This window comes from Bemisia tabaci, chromosome 8, assembly GCF_918797505.1.
Source record: "Bemisia tabaci chromosome 8, PGI_BMITA_v3".
NCBI classification, from domain to species: Eukaryota; Metazoa; Arthropoda; class Insecta; order Hemiptera; family Aleyrodidae; genus Bemisia; species Bemisia tabaci.
The window spans coordinates 45,521,245-45,545,661 of NC_092800.1; the positions used below are offsets into that span (position 1 = coordinate 45,521,245).

A 24,417-nucleotide genomic window follows, 5' to 3' on the forward strand; every position below is an offset into this window, starting at 1 on the left:
TATTTTTTTCGGTGGGACGCACCACGCGTGAAGGCTTGAAATTTTTTTTGGTAACAACTGGGTATATTACCTACATTTTAAGGCAATAAAAAAAAATGTATGTGTCCTCATTTTTTTTAAAACCGCTAAAATCTGAAAAAAATTGAAAATTTACGATTTTCACGAATTTTTTTCGGAGTCTAAATATAATTCGATAAATTTGATTTTTTTACCCAAGAATGTGATTGCCCTGATGTACATTTGGTGAAATTTTGGTGCATTTTCATTGAAAAACGCGGGAGATATGAAATAAAACGTGAAAATACCCCAAAATTCCCCGAAAAATGGGTTTTTCGGGGCTGGAGGGGGGGTGGTTGGGGTCAGGAGGTTAAAATTGCCCAAAACCATGTTTTTAGGACCTCCTGAAGGGGTTTAGACCATTAAATTCAAAATCCGTGAGGAGGGGCATTTTGGTGCCCTTATCCTGGGATACCCTTTTGTGTGTTTATCAAACAGTGTGTGGGGTGTGTTTTGTGTGATTTTGTGTGTTTTGTGTGTTTTGTGTGTGTTGTGTGTTAGGGTGATTTTGTGTGTTTGTGTGATAGGGTGTGTTTTGTGTGTTGTGTTAGTCACGAAAAGTGAATTAGCAGCACCCATTTTTTTTTCCCCCCAAATAAAACCACCAAAAATGTAGCTTTTTGAAGTTCCAAGACGAAAATTCTTGTCCATAAGAGTCAAAATGTTAATGCTTTGAAAGTGTCAGACAGGTCAAAATAAAATACAAGAAGAATTCTTTGAAAAATTGGAAAAGCAAAAAAAAAACGAGTTTCCCAGACAATTTGTATTTTTATGGAAGATATTGCAACGTCCAAGCGTTCGAACGGTGTTTTTCCCTGCCGAGGGCGCCGCGTACACGGTAATTTATTTTAATATTTCAATAAACACTTTTCGTTCGGCAATGCCCTTCAATCTAGGAATCGTCATTTTGTTTACCAAAAATAATAGGCGCTATGGATGAAAAACAGTTGATCCTAGCGTTGTTGGTACCCGGAGCTAAAATCTGAGTATCCGCTTTATCAAACAAAAGGCCAAGTCAGGGAATTATGAAAAGTACCCCGACAGCTTACCGACGGAAAAAGGAAATGCTCAGAAACGGGGAGGGGGGGGGGGGGCAGGAAGGCGGGCACCGGAATTCGAAGATGGAAACTCGGGGGGATAGAATAACATTCCGGAACTTCAGATTTCGCTTCTTCTTCCGAGGTTTTTCCGGGATCCGAGCGCGTTTCGGCTGAGAAGGCACCAGCGTTGACGGGTTTGTGGAGGAGTTTACACTCAAAAGCATGGATCATATTCGATAGATGAAACAGGCGTTCAGTAACTGAGATTGAATGGATACTAATTGGTTCAATATGTAAACATGGCCTCAAAGGGCTCGAGTAATCTGTGGTAACGGGTTTTTGTGATAGATGTTTGATTCTTATGAGCACTACATAGCAATGAGAAGTGAAATTGTCTGAATGGAGAATTTGCAATCCAAAATTGGATGTATTTCTATCAAACGGAGCTATGTGCATTATGACGTGAGCCCTGTTATGCACATATGCTTATGGGCCTCAGGGCTCATGTCTTAATGCACATAGTTCTGTTTGGCAGAAATACGTCCAATTGTATTGCTTCATCTGAGAGTGCGTCATGAGCTGAGCTCGCAGTATTCTTCATAATTTTTCTCTGACATGGAAAATATTGTAAAAATAGATTTAAAACTGAGAAAATTTGCCGCCTTATGACGTCATCTGGCGGCATTTTCCATTTAAACACACTGTTTTAGCAAATTAGGTTATTTTGTCATTCTTTCTCCAATAATTGTCCAATTTAGAAACCAAGGATATCCTCGTACTTAATTTTCCTAGCAGTGCCATTTCAAAGAAGAAATTCACAAAATTTAAGACACCTGCAAATTCTCTATTTCCTCTTTTCCAGCTTTTCTACCTTAAATCCGAAAATTCTAGTCTTGTTTATTGTTACTATTATAAAAAATACTGATGATTTGTTATCTAGAATCAGAGACATATTTATGTTTCTCTTTTCTGTTGACTTAATATTTTATTCAATTATAACACGACTGTTATATTCTTCTTTGCAACAACGGTAGCTATAATTCTAACCAAGAGTAACCGCGGTTGTAAATATAATCATGATCTTTATAATATGTCATCTTCTATTGTTTTGAACCAAACTATACACCGAACCACTATCGAATACGATCCATGACTAAATATAGAACCTGTAGCAGGACGATCTCAAATTGAAGTGCCTTCATTTTGCCGGGATACGCCACGCTTCGTTGCGAGTCCACCTCGACAATTCGTCAACTTCTGGCCGAAGTATCTCAAGCGCCTTGCGGAGTTTCAAAATTTCCACCGCCATTTTCAAGAGTGGCGGTAGCCACCCCCGGTCGAGGAAAATGACGTCCTACTAAAGTCCCGATAACAAACGGGTGGCCGACACTCTTAGTCACAGGCAACTCCCTTAATCTGAAAATTGATTCGATTAGAAATGGAATTCAGAGCAAACGGCGGCACGGATTCCAACGATCTTGGTGTCTATGGACGCAGCTAAGTTAGCCGGATGGCGTTTAAGGGTTTCATTAAGATCCATTGAGTTTTCAAAAACTTATAAGCACTTAATGACCCAAAACAAGGAAAATTTTACTTTTTACTTTGCCGGGAAATTTGAATTTCAAGAATCCAGGGTCCTGAGAAAGTCACTCAAACTCCGCGATAACGGTAAACCTTAGACCCATAAAAGTGGGTACCTAAAGAATCGCCATGTTACCGTGTGTGCCGCTTTTGACTTTATTTTAACATTCCAAATGTTTTAGAAGAGAAATTACGTAAAAACGACTAAACTGACTGCCGACCTCCCCGTCAAGACCACCTTTCACAGCAGATTTCTCGCTTACACGTTGGCCGATTCCAGTGAAACCTACAAAGGATCAAGGTTGAGGATATGAGGATTTCATTTCTACCACATTTAATAGGGCTTCATCGCACGGATAATTCAGCATCGGCTAATATCTTTCACAATTTTAGCTGTATCTTTTGAATTTAGAGAAAAACCGGTAGTGGTTCACTAGTGGTTCAATGCTATTGGTTGATTCCGTTCAGTTCTGCCAGTTCAGCTCGAGTTTCGGGAACGAAATGAAATTCCCCTGGTCGGTCGTTACCAGCCTCCAACTAGTTGTATGAATAGATTTATACCTAATTTGGATAAGAGTTTAATTCTTTGTAGATGCTAACTACTATATTTACATATTCATATTATTACGTCTCACGTGTTCTACTGGAGCCCGATATACTATTACCTTAGTTTCTCTTGAAATGTTCAAGTGGTATCTTTATTTTTATTGAACGAATATGTGACAAATTTTTAAGTGAGGTTATGTCGTCATGTTTATGTCAGTACCTGACCTAAGCGATAGATGTAATTCAGGTAAATTACGTTAACGAAATTACACCGAAATTGTGCCAAACTCTCCAAAGGAAGCAGCATTTACATCACAGAATGTATTCTCACCACTAAAGTCTAAAAATTACTGGAATATGAGCCTCGGCCTTCACATGCGACTGTCACTGAACTTCGACCAAAATTTATTCGCTCTATATCTTGCCATCAACCTATGTGCTCTGGAGTGATTATGTTTCTCTGAAGTGTATGTTATTTACATTAAGAACATGTTTCCTTCATGATTTATCTTGGAATCCTCCTATCTCTTCTACCGTTCTTGTTACGCGTGGCTTGCGAACCTGAGTATGTGAGGCACAATTCCATCCCTTTTCGGAACAGTTCAATCATAGGTCAACTTAATGTCACATAATCAAAGGTCTTTGACTGTGAGCATTTGCTCAAATTGGTTTCTTCTGAGTCTCTTTGATTTTGCGTCAGGAGTTGTTAGAAACTTCATTTTGCCCAACAATGTATAACAAGGTCTTTAATGAAAGGTATGTACCCGTTTTATTCTCATAATTTCATAAGTTGATGATAAAAATACAATGAAGGCTTCATTTTCTTGCATCGATTACTGTGTGAAATGGGTGCGTCCATTCTTCCTCCGTACAAAAGCGTAACAGAACAAATTGCTTATCTGTTAAGAGGACTACAGTAGTAACATACGTAGGTGCCAGTTCCTGCCTAGTTCCATTGGAATAAGTGCGATTGTGTCAATCAAGGCTGAATACAATATTATATTAACATTTATCTTTTTATCCAGCCAGAAGTATGTCTTCATGATCCTTACTTTGTCTATGAGCCTTGCCTGATCGCATCAGCCCAAGTAAGTGAGAGGATATACCCACCTAAATCGGAATGGAAAGCTTTGTTAAAATCGCCGCCCCTCTTTCTTGCTGCTTATGTGAGGGGATAATCTCCACCCTTTTAATGGATATTTAATCTCAGTTCTCTGTTTTAAATGAGGACCAGTTTGCTAGAGGGAGCCTCTGTGTCATTCACGTATTGAGTGTTTGTTTACATCGAGTCATAAGGTTATGTTTGCACCCACTTATTGCTAGATGTGTTAAACTGAAGTATTATTCCATTTTGACCTAGCGAGTGCTTTCGAAGCTCAGCTCCCAGCATGTAATTACTCCAGTGAAACAGTGCACGTAAAATATCAGGTGTTCGGAGTTCAGTATTGACCTACCTAGTTTCTGCACCGCTAATCGTCCAAGGCTGAATGTGATTAGATCAATTATTGGTATCATTTATAAGAAGAAATGGAAAGCTCGCATATCACCTTCCATATATTAACTAAATGCTCTTATCAAGAGATTGCCGTTTCGGTTGATGTCTGTCAGTGAACCTTAAAAACTCAAGGAAACTAAGAGGTAAATTTTGCAATATTTTATCCTTAAAATGCCTGTATTACGACCAAATACTTTCTCCATGGCTATTGCATTTTTTAAAATAACTTAAGGCACTACCTATGTGGGCAAGTATATGATTTGACAAATTTTATGGTGAAGCGATATTATTCGAAATTAATCCAAGAGAAAGGCAAGCTATTTCATTGCATGCGCAGGTATTTTTTTGCAATGGCCGATACTTAATAAGGTCAGTGAGAAATTCTCTTAATAGGTATTCATTGTCAGAACCTGCAGCCTGATTGTCGAAATTGTGTGTTTCTTGGGTAGACATAGATGACATAGGTCAAAAGGCGGTACGTGATTGGTCGGCGCTATGTCTTGTCGCTGTTTTGTCGTGCCTCTGATGGGTGGAACCCTAGACAAGCTAAAGGCATCTCTTAAGTTTCTGACAGTATGTTGTCCATTCCACCAGACAAAGGCGCAATAAAGCAGCGATAAGACATAGTTGATCAATAACGCTCCACTTTTTAACCAATGTCATCTGTGTCTACCTTTCAAACACAAACTTTCAACAATCAGGCTGCTGGCACCCTCAAGTTAGGAAGATCATCTTATGCGATAAGTATGCCTGTTGCCAAATTTTCAATGAGAAATTAAGTATTCGGGGGAGATGAAAATATTTCTCATTTCATTGCAATCATCGACAATTTTTCTTTTACAATGCTCCTTAGAGTATGGTGTACCTAGAGTCTGTAGGAACAAAGTTTGGATGTTTGGATGCTCTAAAGAATAATAATCCCAAAAGTCATGAAAATACCTAGCTAGTTTAAAGTCATGCCACACCAAATAGCCTCATTTTGGTAAAATTTGTGCTCTACTACTTCATTCACTGGTTGTTTCATGAATAATTCATCATTCCATACGGAGTACCTATGATTTATAAGGCAACGCTCTCATGAATTTCCATAATCATCTGATAGGTTGCTGAGTGATGAAATTCAGTATCGAAAAACTTGCCGCTAGCATTAATACAAACATAGGTGCGCTTAAGAGGGATGATGTGCGTAGTTGAAACAAATGAGCAAAATTATTTTATAACTTGGAATAAGCTTACAGTGTAATGCCTATGACAATAAGTTATACTCTTTTTCCATTAATTTTCTCACGCAGGTAAATGACAACTCGATAGCTATTTAACCCCTCCCCCTCCCCTGTCACCCTTTTCCTGTGAGCCTTTCCAATAGGTACAGATACATTTGACTACCTTAGGTAGCCCCACTACTTTCAACTACCTATTTCCAGACTGATCACAAGTCAGTGGGTGCTATTAAAATTTCCGCTAAATGTGTTAGTGCTTTAGCAGATGTTGTTTACTTTCCATTCATTCAGGATTTTCAAATAGCCAATAGTACCTACTTAATATTTTATGGCCACACCTTTCTCCATTCAAAAACGAGCTGATATAAACTACAAAAACCCTCAAAAACATTTTCGGGCAAAAAATCCGGTCAAGGAAATTGACGTGTTACATCTTACTAACCAAAAACATTCCCTTTCACCCCTCCAAGAAGGTTGATAAAACTAAGTAAGTAACTATGAGATGGCAAAAACCTCTCTTAAATTCTCAGGGTCCACCAAGGCCACATATGTCCAAAAACTTACTCTATATGGTTTAAAAAAAAGAAACAAAAAATAATCCCTTAACAATAAGAAAATTTAAAAAAAAAAAAAAACCGATTTTGTGGTTCACAGATATGTACATAAATCCTTCGAATGAACTTGAAATCACAAAATCGGTCGAGAAAATTTAAATGAATTTTCTCCTTCAATTATGAGTTCCGCAACAAGCACGACTCGCTTGAAGCTTTCCATACACGAGCCGCAAGAAACTAATTTCTTCTTTCTTACCTACTGAATGTGAGGAGAGCGGGAGCATTTACTTTTTCCTTCATTTATACAGGATGCAACAAGCATGACTCTTGCGTTTGCAGAAACCCTTTCATTAAGGAGATCGCGAGAGCCTTTACCGCGTTCATTTCCAAAAGGGATTACTCCAGAATTTCATGCATTTTAATAATTTAAACGATTCATCTGTTCTTCTCTTCTCTCCTTCTGTCCATTGACAGAGATGGCGTTTGAGTTTAGCAGAGATTCACTCTTGGCCCGGAAGGCTAGACTTACAGAAAATCCTGCCGCAGATCATCAGTAAGCGGGAGCGTGACACCGATGCGCGTATGCTCTCAGCTCTGGTGGAGAAAGAGAGAACTTCAATTGCACTTATGTATTAGCAATTTTACTCTCCTTCTCATCTGCCGCCATGGCTCCGTGGCACAGCGCTCGCCTCCGGGCCGGAAGGTTCGCGGTTCGCGCCCTCAGCTTGGTAATATTTTGACGTCATTAAATTACACATTATGTCATAAATGCCGCGAGTGGCCGTAAAGAAATACTTTTTTCCATAAAATAAGAGTGAGGCGTGCATTTTTGCGCACGTAATTGAAAAGGGCTCCTCTTGCAGAGAAACCTCTGGACCTAGGGTGTAAGGCCCTAATCTTACGTAGACCGTCCAATAATTTTTTTTAGAGGAAAAAGCAGACTCCGAAGACAGAAATAAATGTAACATTAGTGGGCAGTATAAACAAATAAATGTAAGTATGCCTTTACAAAGGGGCCGTCCGCAAATTACGTACCTAATGCACTTACAGGGAGCCGGGAGGGGGTCCAGAGGTGCCTTACCTATGCCTATACGTAAGCCAAACGCAAAAATTTTGTTTCTTCCAAATTCCGTTAATTTAAAGACTTACTAGTCCAAATTTCGTTTTTTAGACGTTTAATGTTTTTCGGTTAAAATGTAATTTTACTGAACTTTTTGAATTAAAAAACTGCATGTTATTTTTTCAATACAACTGCTATTTTTCATGATCTCCTACCAGCGATTAGTAATGTTTAAAACAATACCGATTTGTTTCAACACCATTTTTTTATTAAATTATGCATTTAAACGATAGAAGAGGGGGGGGGGGGTCATAAAAATCGGAAAAATTGCCTTTCGTAATTTATGGACGGCCCCAAAGAGTAATTTTGAAATTTCCTATTAGTATTTTTTGTATTCCTTATACGCCTACGGTCGTTTTACTTCGAATTCCGTACCCCATAAATAAAAGAAGAGCAATTGTGCAGATTTTTCTTTTACATAAAGGGACGTTTCACTTTAAAAGATTCCGTCTTGGTCCGCAGGAGTTTCTGTCAGCCCTTCCTTCAGAGCTCAGGGGCTGAATCTCTGCCTGAGGCGAGGACTGACAGAAAATCCTTCTCCGGGTGCGGAGTGCCTAGAGTCTGCAGAAAGGGAACATCGATGCTCCCGACTGCGCACCAGACAGTTTGCGATGGAAATTCGGCAGGATTTTTTGTAAGTCCTGCCTTCGGAATTCAGGAGTGAATCTCTGCTGAACACTCGACTCGACAGAGATACACAATTTTTCCGACTTTCTGACGCGACCGGCTCGATGCGTAAACAAGTGTGGATTACCTCTAAGGTATAAAAAAAAAAAAAAAAAAAAAATCAGAATAACACTTACATCACAGCATGGGTGTGAGTTTTCTTATATCGAAACTTAATTCAATTTCTTTAAGTAACTCTTCTTGTCAAATGGGACCCATTTCGTGAAAATGAAAAAATGGAAAAGTAAACGAAAACTTTTAGCCTTCTCACCATCCAAATCATATGGTAAGCTTACAGTAAAAGCAACCATGATTTAGATGCAGCGAAGTTAATCGAAAGAGTCTGAAATGTACCTATGTGGTAAAATGGGTCCACTGGTAAAACTGAAGCTGGCGTCAGGGATAAAAAGGCATCGTTTCACTGAGAGCATCGAGCCGGTCGCGTCAGTGAGTCGGAAAAATTGTGTATCTCTGTCGAGTCGAGTGTTCAGCAGAGATTCACTCCTGAATTCCGAAGGCAGGACTTACAAAAAATCCTGCCGAATTTCCATCGCAAACTGTCTGGTGCGCAGTCGGGAGCATCGATGTTCCCTTTCTGCAGACTCTAGGCACTCCGCACCCGGAGAAGGATTTTCTGTCAGTCCTCGCCTCAGGCAGAGATTCAGCCCCTGAGCTCTGAAGGAAGGGCTGACAGAAACTCCTGCGGACCAAGACGGAATCTTTTAAAGTGAAACGTCCCTTTATGTAAAAGAAAAATCTGCACAATTGCTCTTCTTTTATTTATGGGGTACGGAATTCGAAGTAAAACGACCGTAGGCGTATAAGGAATACAAAAAATACTAATAGGAAATTTCAAAATTACTCTTTGGGGCCGTCCATAAATTACGAAAGGCAATTTTTCCGATTTTTATGACCCCCCCCCCCTCTTCTATCGTTTAAATGCATAATTTAATAAAAAAATGGTGTTGAAACAAATCGGTATTGTTTTAAACATTACTAATCGCTGGTAGGAGATCATGAAAAATAGCAGTTGTATTGAAAAAATAACATGCAGTTTTTTAATTCAAAAAGTTCAGTAAAATTACATTTTAACCGAAAAACATTAAACGTCTAAAAAACGAAATTTGGACTAGTAAGTCTTTAAATTAACGGAATTTGGAAGAAACAAAATTTTTGCGTTTGGCTTACGTATAGGCATAGGTAAGGCACCTCTGGACCCCCTCCCGGCTCCCTGTAAGTGCATTAGGTACGTAATTTGCGGACGGCCCCTTTGTAAAGGCATACTTACATTTATTTGTTTATACTGCCCACTAATGTTACATTTATTTCTGTCTTCGGAGTCTGCTTTTTCCTCTAAAAAAAATTATTGGACGGTCTACGTAAGATTAGGGCCTTACACCCTAGGTCCAGAGGTTTCTCTGCAAGAGGAGTCCTTTTCAATTACGTGCGCAAAAATGCACGCCTCACTCTTATTTTATGGAAAAAAGTATTTCTTTACGGCCACTCGCGGCATTTATGACATAATGTGTAATTTAATGACGTCAAAATATTACAAGCTGAGGCGCGAACTGCGAACCTCCCGGCCCGGAGGCGAGCGTTTTGCCACGGAGCCATGGCGGCAGTTGAGAAGGAGAGATAAAATTGCTAATACATAAGTGCAATTGAAGTTCTCTCTTTCTCCACCAGAGCTGAGAGCATACGCGCATCGGTGTCACGCTCCCGCTTACTGATGATCTGCGGCAGGATTTTCTGTAAGTCTAGCCTTCCGGGCCAAGAGTGAATCTCTGCTAAACTCAAACGCCATCTCTGTCAATGGACAGAAGGAGAGAAGAGAAGAACAGATGAATCGTTTAAATTATTAAAATGCATGAAATTCTGGAGTAATCCCTTTTGGAAATGAACGCGGTAAAGGCTCTCGCGATCTCCTTAATGAAAGGGTTTCTGCAAACGCAAGAGTCATGCTTGTTGCATCCTGTATAAATGAAGGAAAAAGTAAATGCTCCCGCTCTCCTCACAATCAGTAGGTAAGAAAGAAGAAATTAGTTTCTTGCGGCTCGTGTATGGAAAGCTTCAAGCGAGTCGTGCTTGTTGCGGAACTCATAATTGAAGGAGAAAATTCATTTAAATTTTCTCGACCGATTTTGTGATTTCAAGTTCATTCGAAGGATTTATGTACATATCTGTGAACCACAAAATCGGTTTTTTTTTTTTTTTTGAATTTTCTTATTGTTAAGGGATTATTTTTTGTTTCTTTTTTTTAAACCATATAGAGTAAGTTTTTGGACATATGTGGCCTTGGTGGACCCTGAGAATTTAAGAGAGGTTTTTGCCATCTCATAGTTACTTACTTAGTTTTATCAACCTTCTTGGAGGGGTGAAAGGGAATGTTTTTGGTTAGTAAGATGTAACACGTCAATTTCCTTGACCGGATTTTTTGCCCGAAAATGTTTTTGAGGGTTTTTGTAGTTTATATCTCTTTACAGAAAAATTGTTGGTTGAATCCAACGAACTACACCTCTAGAATGGCCGACCAGTGTTAGAGACCCGGAACGTTTTGAAGTTGATATAGGTTAGGTTTACTTGGGCTCACACAGCAGGCTGCCATCTAAACCCATGTCAGACGCTGCCCACATTTTGCCGAATATTGTTGAATAAAGTGATAGCAATGAAAAGATTGCATAATAATCGCACCTCCAAAGGTTTTCTTAACTCAAAAAATAGGAACTTTGAAAGCAAACCTCAAAAAAAATGAAAGTTTACATAGATTGAAATTTTCACATGTAATCCTTATGGGCAAGACGCAGCAGAAATGGAGATTGAGGTTAGCTATACTTGGGCTCCCACCCCCCTCCTGCCTTCAAAAACCGGCCCATGCGCGTTACGCAGGTTTGCTATCTCGCGGCCATTCTAGAGGTGTAGTTCGTTGGTTGAATCTGTTTAAAAAATGTCATTGAATTTTATCGGCAGCATAAAGAAAATTCAGTGATATTTTTGGACAGCTTCCTGTAACTCTTTCTCTATAAAAAAATAAAACGGCGGCAAAAATTTTGAAACGTCGCATGGCGCTTGTGACTTTTCAGCCGGAAGATGACGAATTACTCTGTCGTGCCAAGGAAAAACGCCGTATGAACATTCGAAAGTCGCCAAATATCCTTCGATAAAATGTTTATTTTTGAGGAAAGCTATGAATATTTATCTTTGAAATTTTCAGACGCTCTAAGAGAAATCGGGAACAAAGTTGTACGAAGAATTTGAAGAAAAATACCGACAGATTTTCGCAAGAATTCGAAAACATGTTGAGTTTTTCTCTAATTTAGACCTTGTCTTGTTGCCCATTCTGCCGTGCTGAGGAAGAACGCCGTATGAACATTCGAGAGTTACCAAATTTCCTTCGATAAAATGTTTATTTTTTAGGGAAGCCACGAATTTCCCTTTATATATGTATTTTCAGAATCTTCAGGTAAAATTGAGAACTAAACTATCTGAAAAATTGGGAGGAGAATATACATCAATTTATCAGGAAATTTGCATTTTATCAAAGTAAATTTTGCAACGCCAGAAGGTTCATACGGCGTTTTCCCTTAGCACGGGAGTATTGGAGGCTGGAAACGGAGAATTTTCGCACGAGCCGGCTCTGGGGTCGCCGCAGCCTCTTCGGGGCACCGCAAACCGCGACTGCTGAAGCCGGGGCCGCAATGAATGCTTATTCAAATCTCTTCGGCGCTTTTTTCCTCTCAATCTTTCCCGCTTTGTTTCCGTTTTGTTTCGCGCGGCTGCGGTCGCGCCGCGCCGGCTCCGGCCGGAAAAAAAGTGTGTACTACAAAATATGTTTTGTTATTCTTCACTCCACTGCACCTCCCCCTCCCGCCCTTTGAGTCGGTGTGGCGGGGCCCGAGAGGGGAGGGGGGGGGGGTAACTGCACGGTTGAGCTTACATGTACCGCCCGCGGAGCGGCCTCCTAGTTTCGATTGTCTTTGTCCTCCCCGATTCGCAATCCGCGGAATTTTTACCTAGTAACTTTATAGAATTTCCATGTTTTATTTACTTACGCACGTAAATTAGAAGAAGAAATAAACGGGAAAGCTCTAATGCGTTCGTATTAGAGAGGCGTTCAGCTGTTTTTTGTGTAGGCGCGTTTTTAAGTTTCCCGAAAAAGATGAGCCTTGTTGAAATGAGAGAACTCGCTCAGCAAAATTTCAACTATCAATTTTGAGGAAACTAGCCTACGGCTAAAAAAAATAAATAATATAAAACCGAGAATCGTCCTTCTTCGACATCAGAAGCGTTGAATAATGGCACCACAGATTAATCTATTCTAAATATGGTACAGGCCCTCCTCTACCATCTTGTTGAGCTGGTGCGGCATTTGAACGCAGTGCCACCGTACTAGAATTCCAGAGTGAGGTTGAAATCAAAAAGCGCTATCGATTTACTAAGCGCTTAAAAAGGGTAGTAAGAGGTTGAGAATACGAGAAAATAAATGTACAGGGAGAAAAAAGGAAACCGAGAGGGAAAATGAAACAAAAGGAAGAAAAAGGAAGTGGGAAAAAGGAGAGAGGAAATGACGGAAGAAGTAGAAAAAGGGGAAATGAAGGATGTCCAAAAAGGTATTAGTGAAGGGAAAAAAAGCGAGCAAAAGGGAGTTATGAGAGGAAAGGGGCAGAGGGGGCGCGAGGGAGGAAGCAAAAAGAGATTATGGGAAAAAGCAGGAAAAAGGGAAGTAAAGAAAGTATTAGTTCAAATAAGAGAGAGGATGGAAGAAAAAATAATTTCAAATCTAAACTCAAAAGAATGAGTGTGACTTTCTGGAGACGCACTTTTAGCATTTAGTAGTAGCCAAGACGTAGCGTCACGGAATGCCTTCAAAATCGTAAGCTACCACCGGGGGTTACAGCAATGGTTCAATAGTTGCATGTCAGTTACCAATCGCTATAATGCGCATAGGAACTCCTCTTCTCAATGAGCATTTCATTAATTCTCATGCCTATTATTTGAGGGCGAAAAGTTGTATTTCAGTCGGACGCTTTTAATTGGAGCAATGGAGCATGTTATGTTAAACCTTCAAAAATCTTAAACCGAACTACGCTTTTTGAAATACAAAATTCAAACCAGTATGAATGAACCTTGAGGACTAGGAAACCAGAAAATTATATATATTCCATGAAGAAACTTTGTATAGAGACAGTTCCTGTTCGCTGATAAATTTCGGGCCGTCGTATTAGTCGAACTGCTCTCGAATTACTCTCGACCGATCGATATAGATTGATCGATATTTTATCGAGTTCGAGGGTTTTGTAGAATCGTATATGTGTAACGACCGCTAAACAGACTAATTTGACCCCAAAAATGCGATAATTACATGATTATTCTGCCATGCTAAGGAAGAACGCCGTACGAACCTTCGTGCGTTGCCAAAATTATTTTGGTAAAATACGAATTTTTGGGAAAACTTGTGAAAATTTTCCTCTAATTTTTCAAGGAGTTATCTTCGCAATGTGATCTCAAGTATCAGCTAATTTCAGGTAGATATATTCATTATTTGTCTCAAAATTTAATATTTTAAGAGGAAAAATGTGGCAACTCTCAAATGCTCATACGGCGTTCTTCCTTAGCATGGCAGTATTGTATTCATAGCAAGTACAATCGATTTAGACAACCTTCAATTTTACGTAACACATCTAATCATGCTCTCAAGTCCGTATTGTTGCTTTTTTATATGTTGATGCTTTTTTCCTGTTTTCCGGCTTTTTTCATTTCTGTCAGCTATGCTATGATTAAATTGCCTGCGTTTTTTACTCGTTTCTTGTACTATCAAGGATTCCTCTTTTTGTTTCAGGAGCTCCTGCCAAGTTGCTTGGCGGGAAATTCACTTTTCTCCTATGTTTGGCTGCATATGCCCGCCGATTCCCCTGAAAAGGAAGTGCGATCGCATATTCAGTCTGGTAAATCAAAACCCGTGCATAGGTGAGACTCATGTTTCTCTCTTTCTCTCTCTTCGCTGAGCTTCCTGAGTGTCAGTTGAATGTTCCATCGATGTTCATTTATACTAACCATGTCAATGCTGCCAAAATCGGGTTTTTAAGAGTAACTTCACAAGGGAAGCATCCCCATCTAAGACAAATCTTTGATTGGGTAGCATGCTTTAGGTTTTCTTGATAACCTCTCCGTTTCAGTTTTGAGTCAAGGTAACAACAGAAACTGACAATAGAGTTGTAGGTGTGACAAGGAATTTGCTAATTTCTTAGGAGTTTCGAGCAATTCTTCTCGATAGTAACTATTTTGCTGTTAAAATCTTTCTTTTCCCCCTCGATGATACAAGTCCCTCTTGATCGCATTTATCTACATCGGTAACATGTAGTTAGTAAAAGGTCATGAAAAAGTTCATCAAAACAGGTGATGTTAATTACGATCATAGTTGCAATTCAAGCTTTATGCTACTTTAAATCAATTTACCGTCGAAAATTGCAGAAATATATACTTCTTGGGGTCCATTATTATTTGTGTACGATATGCGATTCTTAAGGTGACCTTTCTCGTCCACGTGCCACATAGAAAAAAACTTCCTTCGTTGGGACCGAAGTTTAGGCCATATGGATCTCTGAAGTTTCCGGATAGTGCATCCAAAAACATGAAGTTCAGCCGCCAAATTTTAGGTCAGTGTAGTACTTCGGTACTTTGATCGAATCTTGAAAAGTTCCAGCCGAAGTACTGAAGTACTTTAGATGTGTGACCCGAAGTTTGGTATCTGGACCTCAACTTTTCGGATGCGCGATTCGAAAACTTCAGTGATTTATACGGCCCTATACTTCGGGTTTCACGCAGGAAGTTTTTTCTCCGTGGCAAACTGGTCAGGATAAGTAATCCCAACATCATTGAAGTCCTACCGCAACACCGATGCGTGAATCTCAAAACAACGTGTCTTCATTGAAACGTTTTAAAATTTCCACGTTTAAATTGTTTTTAGGAGGCGAAAAAAATCAATATCACAATTTGAAATGTTTCGGATTCCTCTTTATCGTCCCAGGACCCCGATAAAAATTGTAAGCCGCAATGTTGATTGGTATTCCCTTTAACGAATGCAATGTGCGCAGGAATTTTATAACGCTGCAATGAGGATGCACGGTTTCGAAGCATGAAACAAAATTAAAATCAATTACGTCATATCAAAGGGCAGCCTAATATTTGAATTTTTCATGTAATAAAACTTGTCAATCAGCTAATCAATAACTCAGTCGATTCTGGCAGCATTGATTTTGTTTCCATCGCTTAGCTTGCATTGCGACCAATATGTGTCCAAAAGCATTATGCAACTCTTAAAACTCCGAATACTATGCTTATTGATACTATGCAGGGTGTTTCAAATCGAAAATATCTTCCTTGGAAATACTTGAACGAATTCGATAATGGAATAACGCGAAAAAACGTATTGAGGGGGACATATTTTCTGCTTATTTGAACTTTTGGGTCCCTCGTTCCGGCGCCTTCCGGTATTCGAATTTGCTCGAACAATATTCAAGGTGGCAAGGTACACTCTACTACAGGTATGGACAAATGGAATTTTAGAAAGTCGTCAAAACGCGTAGATTTGACAGCATCGAGAGTACGACTGCGAAGACCTGCGCGGCAAATGGACGGTACGACTTCATACGTCACTCGATCGCCGATTTTCTCAGCGCTGCCACTTCGGCACCCCGTTTGTCCATACCTGTAGTAGAGTGTACCTTGTCAAGGTGGATACTTTCTTTTAAAACACCGTGTGCACTAAATACGATATTGTGTAATATTACGATCGACGCGGACCGAGTGACGGCCGAATCTGCATCTAAAACCGCACGCGACCAACTTCTTCGCCGAACGTCGGCAACATCGCATTGAAAATGTCAATCACACAGAACTTGTGTGTGTCCGAGAACTCCTCCGTGAACAGAGTAATAATCTGTGTCATACGAACAGATGGTTTCAGCCGGTAGTTTTTGGTGAAGAAGAATGAGCCTTAAGTCGCATAAACCGAACCTCAATGGGCGGCTGGACACGGTCTGAATTAGAGAAAAACTCTTCATGTTTCCTCCTCAAAATCTGAAGCACACTGGAAAAAAAAGTCGCTCGGATCCAGAGACCAAACTCTTACTAACATTGAGAAGAAAAAATACTCTTGATTCAATCCGATTTTTCCTTGAATTGAAGAGCCGAGCCTCTTGATTTAGGCGGCTTTCCTTTTGATTTTAGCAAAAAGTCCGATTGAATCAAGAGTATTTTTCTTTTCAGTGTTTTTAAGAGTCCGAACTGTAGATCCAAGCGAATTTTTTTCCAGTGTAGAAAGCAATGCACACAGCGGTAAGTTTGACGTCGACTCTTAAACGAGATTTTAACAAGTATTTTTAATACACATCAAATGGAAGATATAGATCATACAAATGACGTCGTTTGTACTTCTTTCTTTTCATCAATGAATTTTAAACACCTGTATCTTGTTTAAGAGTTTGTCTCTAGATGTTTACGTTTTATGATTCGTTTTCCTGGTGAAATTTTGTAGAGGAAACTTGTTACGGAAAGCTTTTACCTCACACCTCGCCTAAGTGCCAGTTCAAAAATCCTGATCTTTCTGCTCACCGATTTGATGTAGAAAGCACCAACTGAATTCATCTGTTCGTATAATCAAGATTTGTTCCTAGGTGGTACAAAATAGAACATCACTATGCCTGAAAATCGTTTTTGAAACTGCGAAAAGTATGTTTTCTCGGTCTTTATTATACGTGAACACGCATTTGAAATTTGGATTATTCGGTACATTTTTTCAAAATAAAATGTGAACTCAGTTTTTAAGAACCTAGTAATACGTTTATTTCTCCAGTAAAAATAAAGCGTCAAGTACACATTACTAAAACTTTTATCAATTTTGGAATAGGTTTTTTTTATTTTTTATGTTTTTATTTTTTTTATAAATTGATACATACACAACTTATTGATTAAAACAAATTTCTAAAGGGTCAAAAATGAAGCAGTTATTTACATTTTTCTTGTCAAATTAACTTAGTTCCTTAGCCGATCGCGTCTTTAATTCCCATATTGACGAATATTTAAGCCAAATCAATTTCGATTGTGCATTTAGTCAAAAGTACTTTCAGTCTAGCTAAAAATCTTCTTGGATCTCTTCCCTAAAATGAACTTAGTTTTTAATGACAACCGGCGCAACAAATTATTAAATGCGAATGTTTCCTCTACCAACTCTGCACCCCAAACAGGATAAAATTAAATATATTTAGTTTTTTCCCCCAAAAATATTCTTCCTTCATTTCTAGCCGGTAATGTTACTCTTGAGGTGTGCTAGGTATGGAAATAGGTAAAATTATGTATTACTCGCATAACTAATGTAAAGTCCTGGTGTTACACAACCTATTTTCTTTCTGAGTGCATCGTTTTTAATAGATGTGGATCGGCACTACAATTTCTAGGACCTATCCATATAGTTCATAGACATTCCAACAATTTTATGAAGGACTAATTTCGAGGAACTTTCATCGAACATTAGTAAATTCCTCCCTAAAATGGATCAGTGATGCCTGGGTATTGGCCTCGCGCAATTTCTCTGTCCTCGTCGCATTTGAGACGACTGCATGATTGGTGTGCTGAGCGTTTGTGATGACAAAAATCCAGCGAACTTGAGTACCAGAAATATTGTAACAATGAATATTGCTTCAATCTCAACATAATTGACGGTCATCAACTAAAATGTATCTATATCTGAGGATGACCGTTCATTTTGTGCATAGTAATAATAATATTAAAATTATTTTCCCGTGTTTTTCAAAATTTTACCTGGAGTGAAAACCGCTCAGCAGACAGCCATGTGACACGGGTAGACATACTGAAAAATAAATCTTTGATTCTAGAGAAAATTTTGCACATCGATGGTAAAAATCGAATACTGTATCCCTTGCAAATTTTCAAATTACAAAGAAGGTCTAAATTCCAAAGATTGTCATCTGTGCGTTTAGCACAGATGACAAACTTATTGTTATCATAGCCAGGAATCTTATACTGGCCGCTGAACACCATGAAAATATTTTCAATCAGAACTCTTAGTCACCACTGATATTAATTTGTCTCGTTCCTTCCTCGACACAATTGAATTAAGTCATTTGACATCACAACATTTATGGTAGAATTTGAATTTAATTAACAATAACACCCAATTTACATTGTTACAATGTTTTTCTGGGAGTTCGATTCGTTCAAAGAGCTTAGCATGATTCTTCAAGCGTACTTTCGTGCCTACGTTGTTTCGATGTGGCTAATCTCTACCGAGGGGGTTCTTTATACAATGTTTCGGAAGGAAAGGTCAAAGAGTGAAAATGTGAAGAGAGGTAATGCCGTGAGTCACCACGATTTGGAATCGAAAGTACGCAAATTCTTGTTGTTATGCCTATCGAGCTATTGTTCTGGACTGTTAATTTTATCAGTGTCTATCTAACTTATAAAACTAGTAGATAATTAAAGAAATTTCAGGAGATCTTGAATTTCAAAGGGTAAAATCTTGATTATTTTTGGCCGTTCAAACGCGAATTTATCGGAAAATAAGCCTCAGAGGAAAAACAAGACCATTTTTCAGAAATAACTTACGCCCGATGTAATGTAGCCCTGGAAAAAGCTCTTCCATTTGCCAAAGGAAGCATGTCTATTACCCTAAAAAATCCAAAACTCCTGAAAGCCTCCTAAATTCTCCTCACAAATTGTGACTTTAATATTCTTGAGGCCAAATATCGCTAAAAGTTGTCGGAAAGTAGGGCTAAAAGGTTAAAAAAATAAAGCCCCATTACGTATCTCCTTTCTTCTGCAGTGTTGCTCTCCATAACCCTTCCGTAAATAAAACAAACGGAACTAACGCAACATGGAAAAAAAATAGAGCAAAGGAAATGAGGTGCGTTGATGACGGCGCAGAGATACAACTATTCGTGTTGCATGGATGTCCGTGTTGCATCTACAAAATTGAAGGCGCCTTGGCGCGAGGCGTGAACGTGCTCTCCCTCGCTCCATGCTTAGTTTGCCTATTTAATCTTTATCCTTCCTTCCTTCTGCCGTGATAAGGAAAAACGCCATATGAACCCTCAGGCGTTGCCACATTTCTTTTAGTAAATCACGAATTTTCCGAAAAATTTGTAAATATTTTTCCTCCAACTTTTCAGATAATTTTGTTGGCAATTTCACCTAAAGCTCCTGAAAATTTCAAGGAAAAATATTCATGAGGTTCCTCAAAAATAACTGTTTTCTGAGAAGAAATTTGGCAACTCTGGAATGTTTTTACGGCGTTTTTCCTTCGCACGGTAGTATGTGCAACTCGTTTGGATTGCTGCCCCATAGAATACGCGGGTCACGTGTTTCTAGGAAGCCTCGGGTCAATTGGACTGCATTTTGCAATTTGGACCTATAAATTCCGCCCCGGTTTAAAAACAACGTATGTGCCATTAGTTTCCCTATGCACATAAGTGTTTTTTTCAGATGAGCCTGAATTTATAGTTCCAAATTGCAAAATGCAGTCCAATTTGACCTTGCTTGGCCATCTATGGATTAAGGAACGACTATTAATACGACCCTCTGGTTGTGACTGTGGAGTCCCCGAAATATATTGTTCATCCTGTATTTTTATTCGTTTTAAATAAGTGAGCTTTGTAAGTCCCAGCATTGGCATCGGATCCAAAATTAGAGCCGGAGCGATCGATGGAACACTGGAAATAACGTCCGAACACCGGGCAGGTTCTTTCACTTTTAATCTCTCAATCTGACGAGCAATTTACGTGACAAAACGCGGCCGCGGGTGGGCGGGGGTGGGCCGTCGCCATGAATAATTAAGCCATCTGACCGTCTTCGGTGAGGAAGGTGCCAAAGGAGAGCCACATCTGTGTTTAAACGCAGCGCACGCTTCTATTTGCCGAATCGAACTGCATTTCAATTTATTATAAGACTTCGGCGTCGTAATCAGGAAAATTATGTTTTTCACGCGGAGATCACGCATAGTTCGGGTTACACTGAAAAAAAGTAGCTTGGATTAAGCATGACGATTCTTGAATTTGCCGCCGAGAATTTTTCTTATCTTGCTTTAAGCTGACTTTTTCTTGATACAAGAAAAATAATGCTTGGGTTAAGCAAAAAAGTAGCTTATATCGACCAGAAAATTATTGATTTAAGAAGAAATACTTCTTGGCGGCAAATTTAAGATTCTTTTTTTTCCAGTGTACTTGTAGCCAAACGAGAGAGAGTAGAGTAATTACATAAGGGGGAGAGATAGAGAGAGAATATTTTCGAGCGAGTTGCCGCTTCGGGTGCCGGGCAATACATAGACTCGTAAAAATAAATTGAGGATCGACTTGATTCTTTCTCATTGGTTTATGGGATTTTGTATGTCGTGTAGAGCCCTCAAGGCCCACATAGAAAAGGGTATCTCGGTTAGATAAACCAAATATTTCAAAAATTGTTTTTCCATTCAGCAGGTTGATCATTGAAATCGATTGACAAAGCTATAGACAAAGAAGAAAAAAGGAAAATGGAGCGAACCTATTGGGGTATTTACATAAGGAGAGTACGGACATGTCGAAATACACAGCTCTTAAGACCCAAAATGGCAGCTAACCTCCAACACGATAAATGTTACCATGCCAATCTTCAGATTTCAATGTCAAACCAAGATGGTCAAGAATGCCCCTGAATGAGACGTAGAAAAAGCGATAGACGAAGGTAGACAATGGGAAAATAGAGTGGTCCTATTGTTTGGAACAGGTGGTTGTCATAGACTAAAGGGAAGATAATGGACTCTAGCCGTAGGGTTTCTTGTGGATTCTCGTCAGTCGATCTTTTGTCCATTGCAACCACGCACCCCAATAGGTTCGCTCCATTTTCCTTTTTTCTTATTTGTCTATAGCTTTGTCTATCGATTTTAATAATCAACCTGCTGAACGGAAAACCGACTTATGAAATATTTGGTTTACATGACCGAGATACTCTTTTCTATGTGGGCCTGAAGGGCTCTATACGAAAGACAAAATCTCACAAACCAATCAGAGAGAATCGAGTCGACCCTTAATTTCTTTTTACGAGTCTATATTTTTCCCGGCACCCGAAACGGCAAGGAAGCTCTTAACGGCTTGTTACTCCAAGTTGTCGAGGGGGGCTTTGTTTATCTATTGGCTTTGGAAACTCTTGCCGCGCTGTCCGTACTTTCGAGTGAGTGCGTGACCACGCTACGAGACTACAAGCTTTGAGCTTTGAAAAAAGCTCCGCCATTTCCATCGGCCGAGTTTCCGCCGTCCCTTTCGTCGACGGTGGATAATTCGAACATCTGGGACGGTCAATAAAAGTTCGTCCGGCCATCAAATGTCCCCGCTCTTTTATGCCCACCTTGGATCGACTCTGAGGTGAATGAAACAGTGGGAGCCGTGATAATCGGACATATCGATATTATCCCATCTGAAAGTATGGTAAATAATCGATTATTACGGTGTTCGTTGCGAACGCCGTGATAATCGATCTTTTTTCATACACCGGTAAAAAAAGTTCGCTTGGATTTAGAGTCCAGACTTTTAAAAGCACTGACAAGAAAAAATACTCTTGATTCAATCGGATTTTTCCTTGAATCGAAGAGCCAGGCCTCTTGATTTAAGCGAATTTCCTTTTATTTCAAGTAAAAATCCGATTGAATCAAGAGTACTTTTTCTTGTCAATGCTCTTAAGAGTCTGGACTCTACATCCAAGCGACTTTTTTCCCAGTGTAGGTTTGAATGGCATATTAATCGATTGTTAAATTGTTCGATTGCCCACCTAATTTAGTGAAAATCTGTAATAAAAATTAACATCAATAAATTAAGACAAACATTAAGCGGAAAGTCTTCTAATGCCCTCTATGCTTCTCTCCATGATATGGTCGACAAGCGGAGAATATCGATAAAAAGAGCGGAAAATGCGAAAAAGTGATTGCGCCTTTCATGTGGTCAATCCTTCAGATTCAGTTTTCTCGTCTTGAAAATGACGTAACTTTGCCATTGATTGATTCTCCTCAAAGTTGAAAGCTCGGAACACGGTTCGATAAGTCACCGTCCAAAACTTTAAACTTCCAGAAACTATCTCCGCACTTCCGTGCACAACTTTTTACGTAAAAAGTTACTTCTTCAACTGCTCTGTGGAGTAAATGATCGTATCTCAATTCGTCGTTTTCCGGACGAAAGAGCGTTCCTGAATTTCAACGTAGCAACATTTTCACGCACAAATCACTGTTATACTACATATATTAAACAGCTAAGCGTTTCAAGCGGAGAATCTCACTGTGTCTTTCCCCGATAATACGCTGATATCGGAAAACATGTGGACAAAAGTTCATGAAGTCAATTAAAAGAATTTAAAAATAAAAAATTAAAAGTGAGTCAATTTTGCAACGTTGGAATGGAGTTACGTTCTTTCAGCTGGGATATGGCAAATGTTTTTAGCCATGAACCGCCTAAAAACAGCTCGTTGATAAACAATCATTTCTTAAATGAAAGGATGAAATCATCCGGAATGTTTGACAGTAATGAATTTTCTTTGGTTGAGGTACGTGGATTTTGCTACCCGTGTCTCTTACTACTTCAAATTCCGATTTTAATCCAACAACTTGACGAAAAATCTATTCCCTGGAAAATCATCCAAAGTTCCAAGGCTGCAGCTTTTCTCTTTCGTGGGCAAACACAATTATTGCTGGTTGTGACATGGACTAAAGAAGCAGCAAAATGAATAAAGCAAATAGTTCACTTGTGAACAATCCATACAACATTTGCAACGTACGAAACACATTAGCGGTAGTAAAATAATTATTATTATAAGTAATATCAGAGTCTATGTCAATAAAAAATATTTTCCGACACTAAGCCTTATAAACTGTAGACTGCCGTGTTACTTTTCTAAATTTTGAGATTTAGCTGCATCCAAATATTGGTATGAGGGACTAAGAACGCCTATACCTTGTCTCGAAGAATAATACATTCCGATCCATTTTAAATGCCAACCATTAAGATTCTTCGGCAGATAACTTATTTTTACCTTTTTTTGCTCTATAACCGTAAAATTTATGAAGCATTGTTTCCCAGACTAAAGAGAAAGGAGGCGGCCTGTCTCGTCGCAAATGTATAATTTCAAGTTTCTGCAGTGAAAATGAAAGCCAGGCGCTATATTTTATTCAGGGAGTCCTACTTTTCTGGCAAATTTCCACGGGGACAATATCCTCGCAAGGGAAGACGTTTGGACCAAACATATCTAGGATATGGGTTGACTTTCATAGCCGTGAACTTAGTGGTTGCAACATTACAGGTTTCCGCGAATTTTCTAACTAAATTTTAGAGGAAATTTCGCAGCCTCTACTGGGATCTGTTTAGTGCAAACTACCTCTGGGATTCCTCGTCGCCAAGATAAGCTCCAAGAGAGAGGTGCATTTTTAAATGACATCAAAGCTTAAATCTGACCGATGCTCGACCCAAAAAAAAAGAACCGTTGCTTTTACAATGATCATTGTAAAATCTAGGCATTACCTACATTCCTAATCTTCGTTACAATGTTTTTTTCGGTTAAAGATTCTTTCGGACCAAACTATTTTCCTCCCAAAAAGTAACACTGCAACTACGACAAGAAGCATAAGTAATATAATATTTTAATGAAATAATTTCATAATAATTTAAGATTTTTACAATGAACAAAGTAAGAGCAAAGGTGTTTGTTTTCTCCGTGCTAAGGTTCGGAGGCTGATCCATCCGCGGAAAAACATTTTAAAGTCAGTGTGTTGTCAACCAAAAAACCTGGGTTGTTTTTTCGATTACTTCAAATGTCTTTTTCATGGTTCATCAAAAGGAGGAATAATATACTTACAAATATTTCCTCCAAAACACGAGTAAAAATTATTCTTACTCAAAAGTACAAGTGCAACTCAAAAGATTGGAATCTGCATGTACTATATTCGAAAGTTTCGTTTTTTCCAGTCTACATGAGTGATCGAAGTCCACTACACCTAAATTAGGCTCCAAATTAATTTTCATCGTGATTTTAACGAAAAATGTAATTGGGTAAATTTTGTTGAAACCGTCCGATTTTCAAAGACCAAAAGTCATCATAGGTTCCTCGAATAAAT

The 24,417-nt window shown here is 39.0% G+C and overlaps 1 protein-coding gene across 3 annotated transcripts in view; it reads left to right on the forward strand.

The window, feature by feature from the left end:
• The window catches only part of Gfrl (Glial cell line-derived neurotrophic family receptor-like), a 387,984-nt gene that overhangs the window by 301,626 nt on the left and 61,941 nt on the right, over positions 1-24,417 (forward strand). For all 3 annotated transcript variants that reach the window (XM_072303694.1, XM_072303696.1, XM_072303695.1), the window contains exon 5: positions 14,116-14,243. In XM_072303694.1, the coding sequence (XP_072159795.1) occupies positions 14,116-14,243 (128 nt within the window). The remainder of the gene's footprint in view (positions 1-14,115; positions 14,244-24,417) is intronic.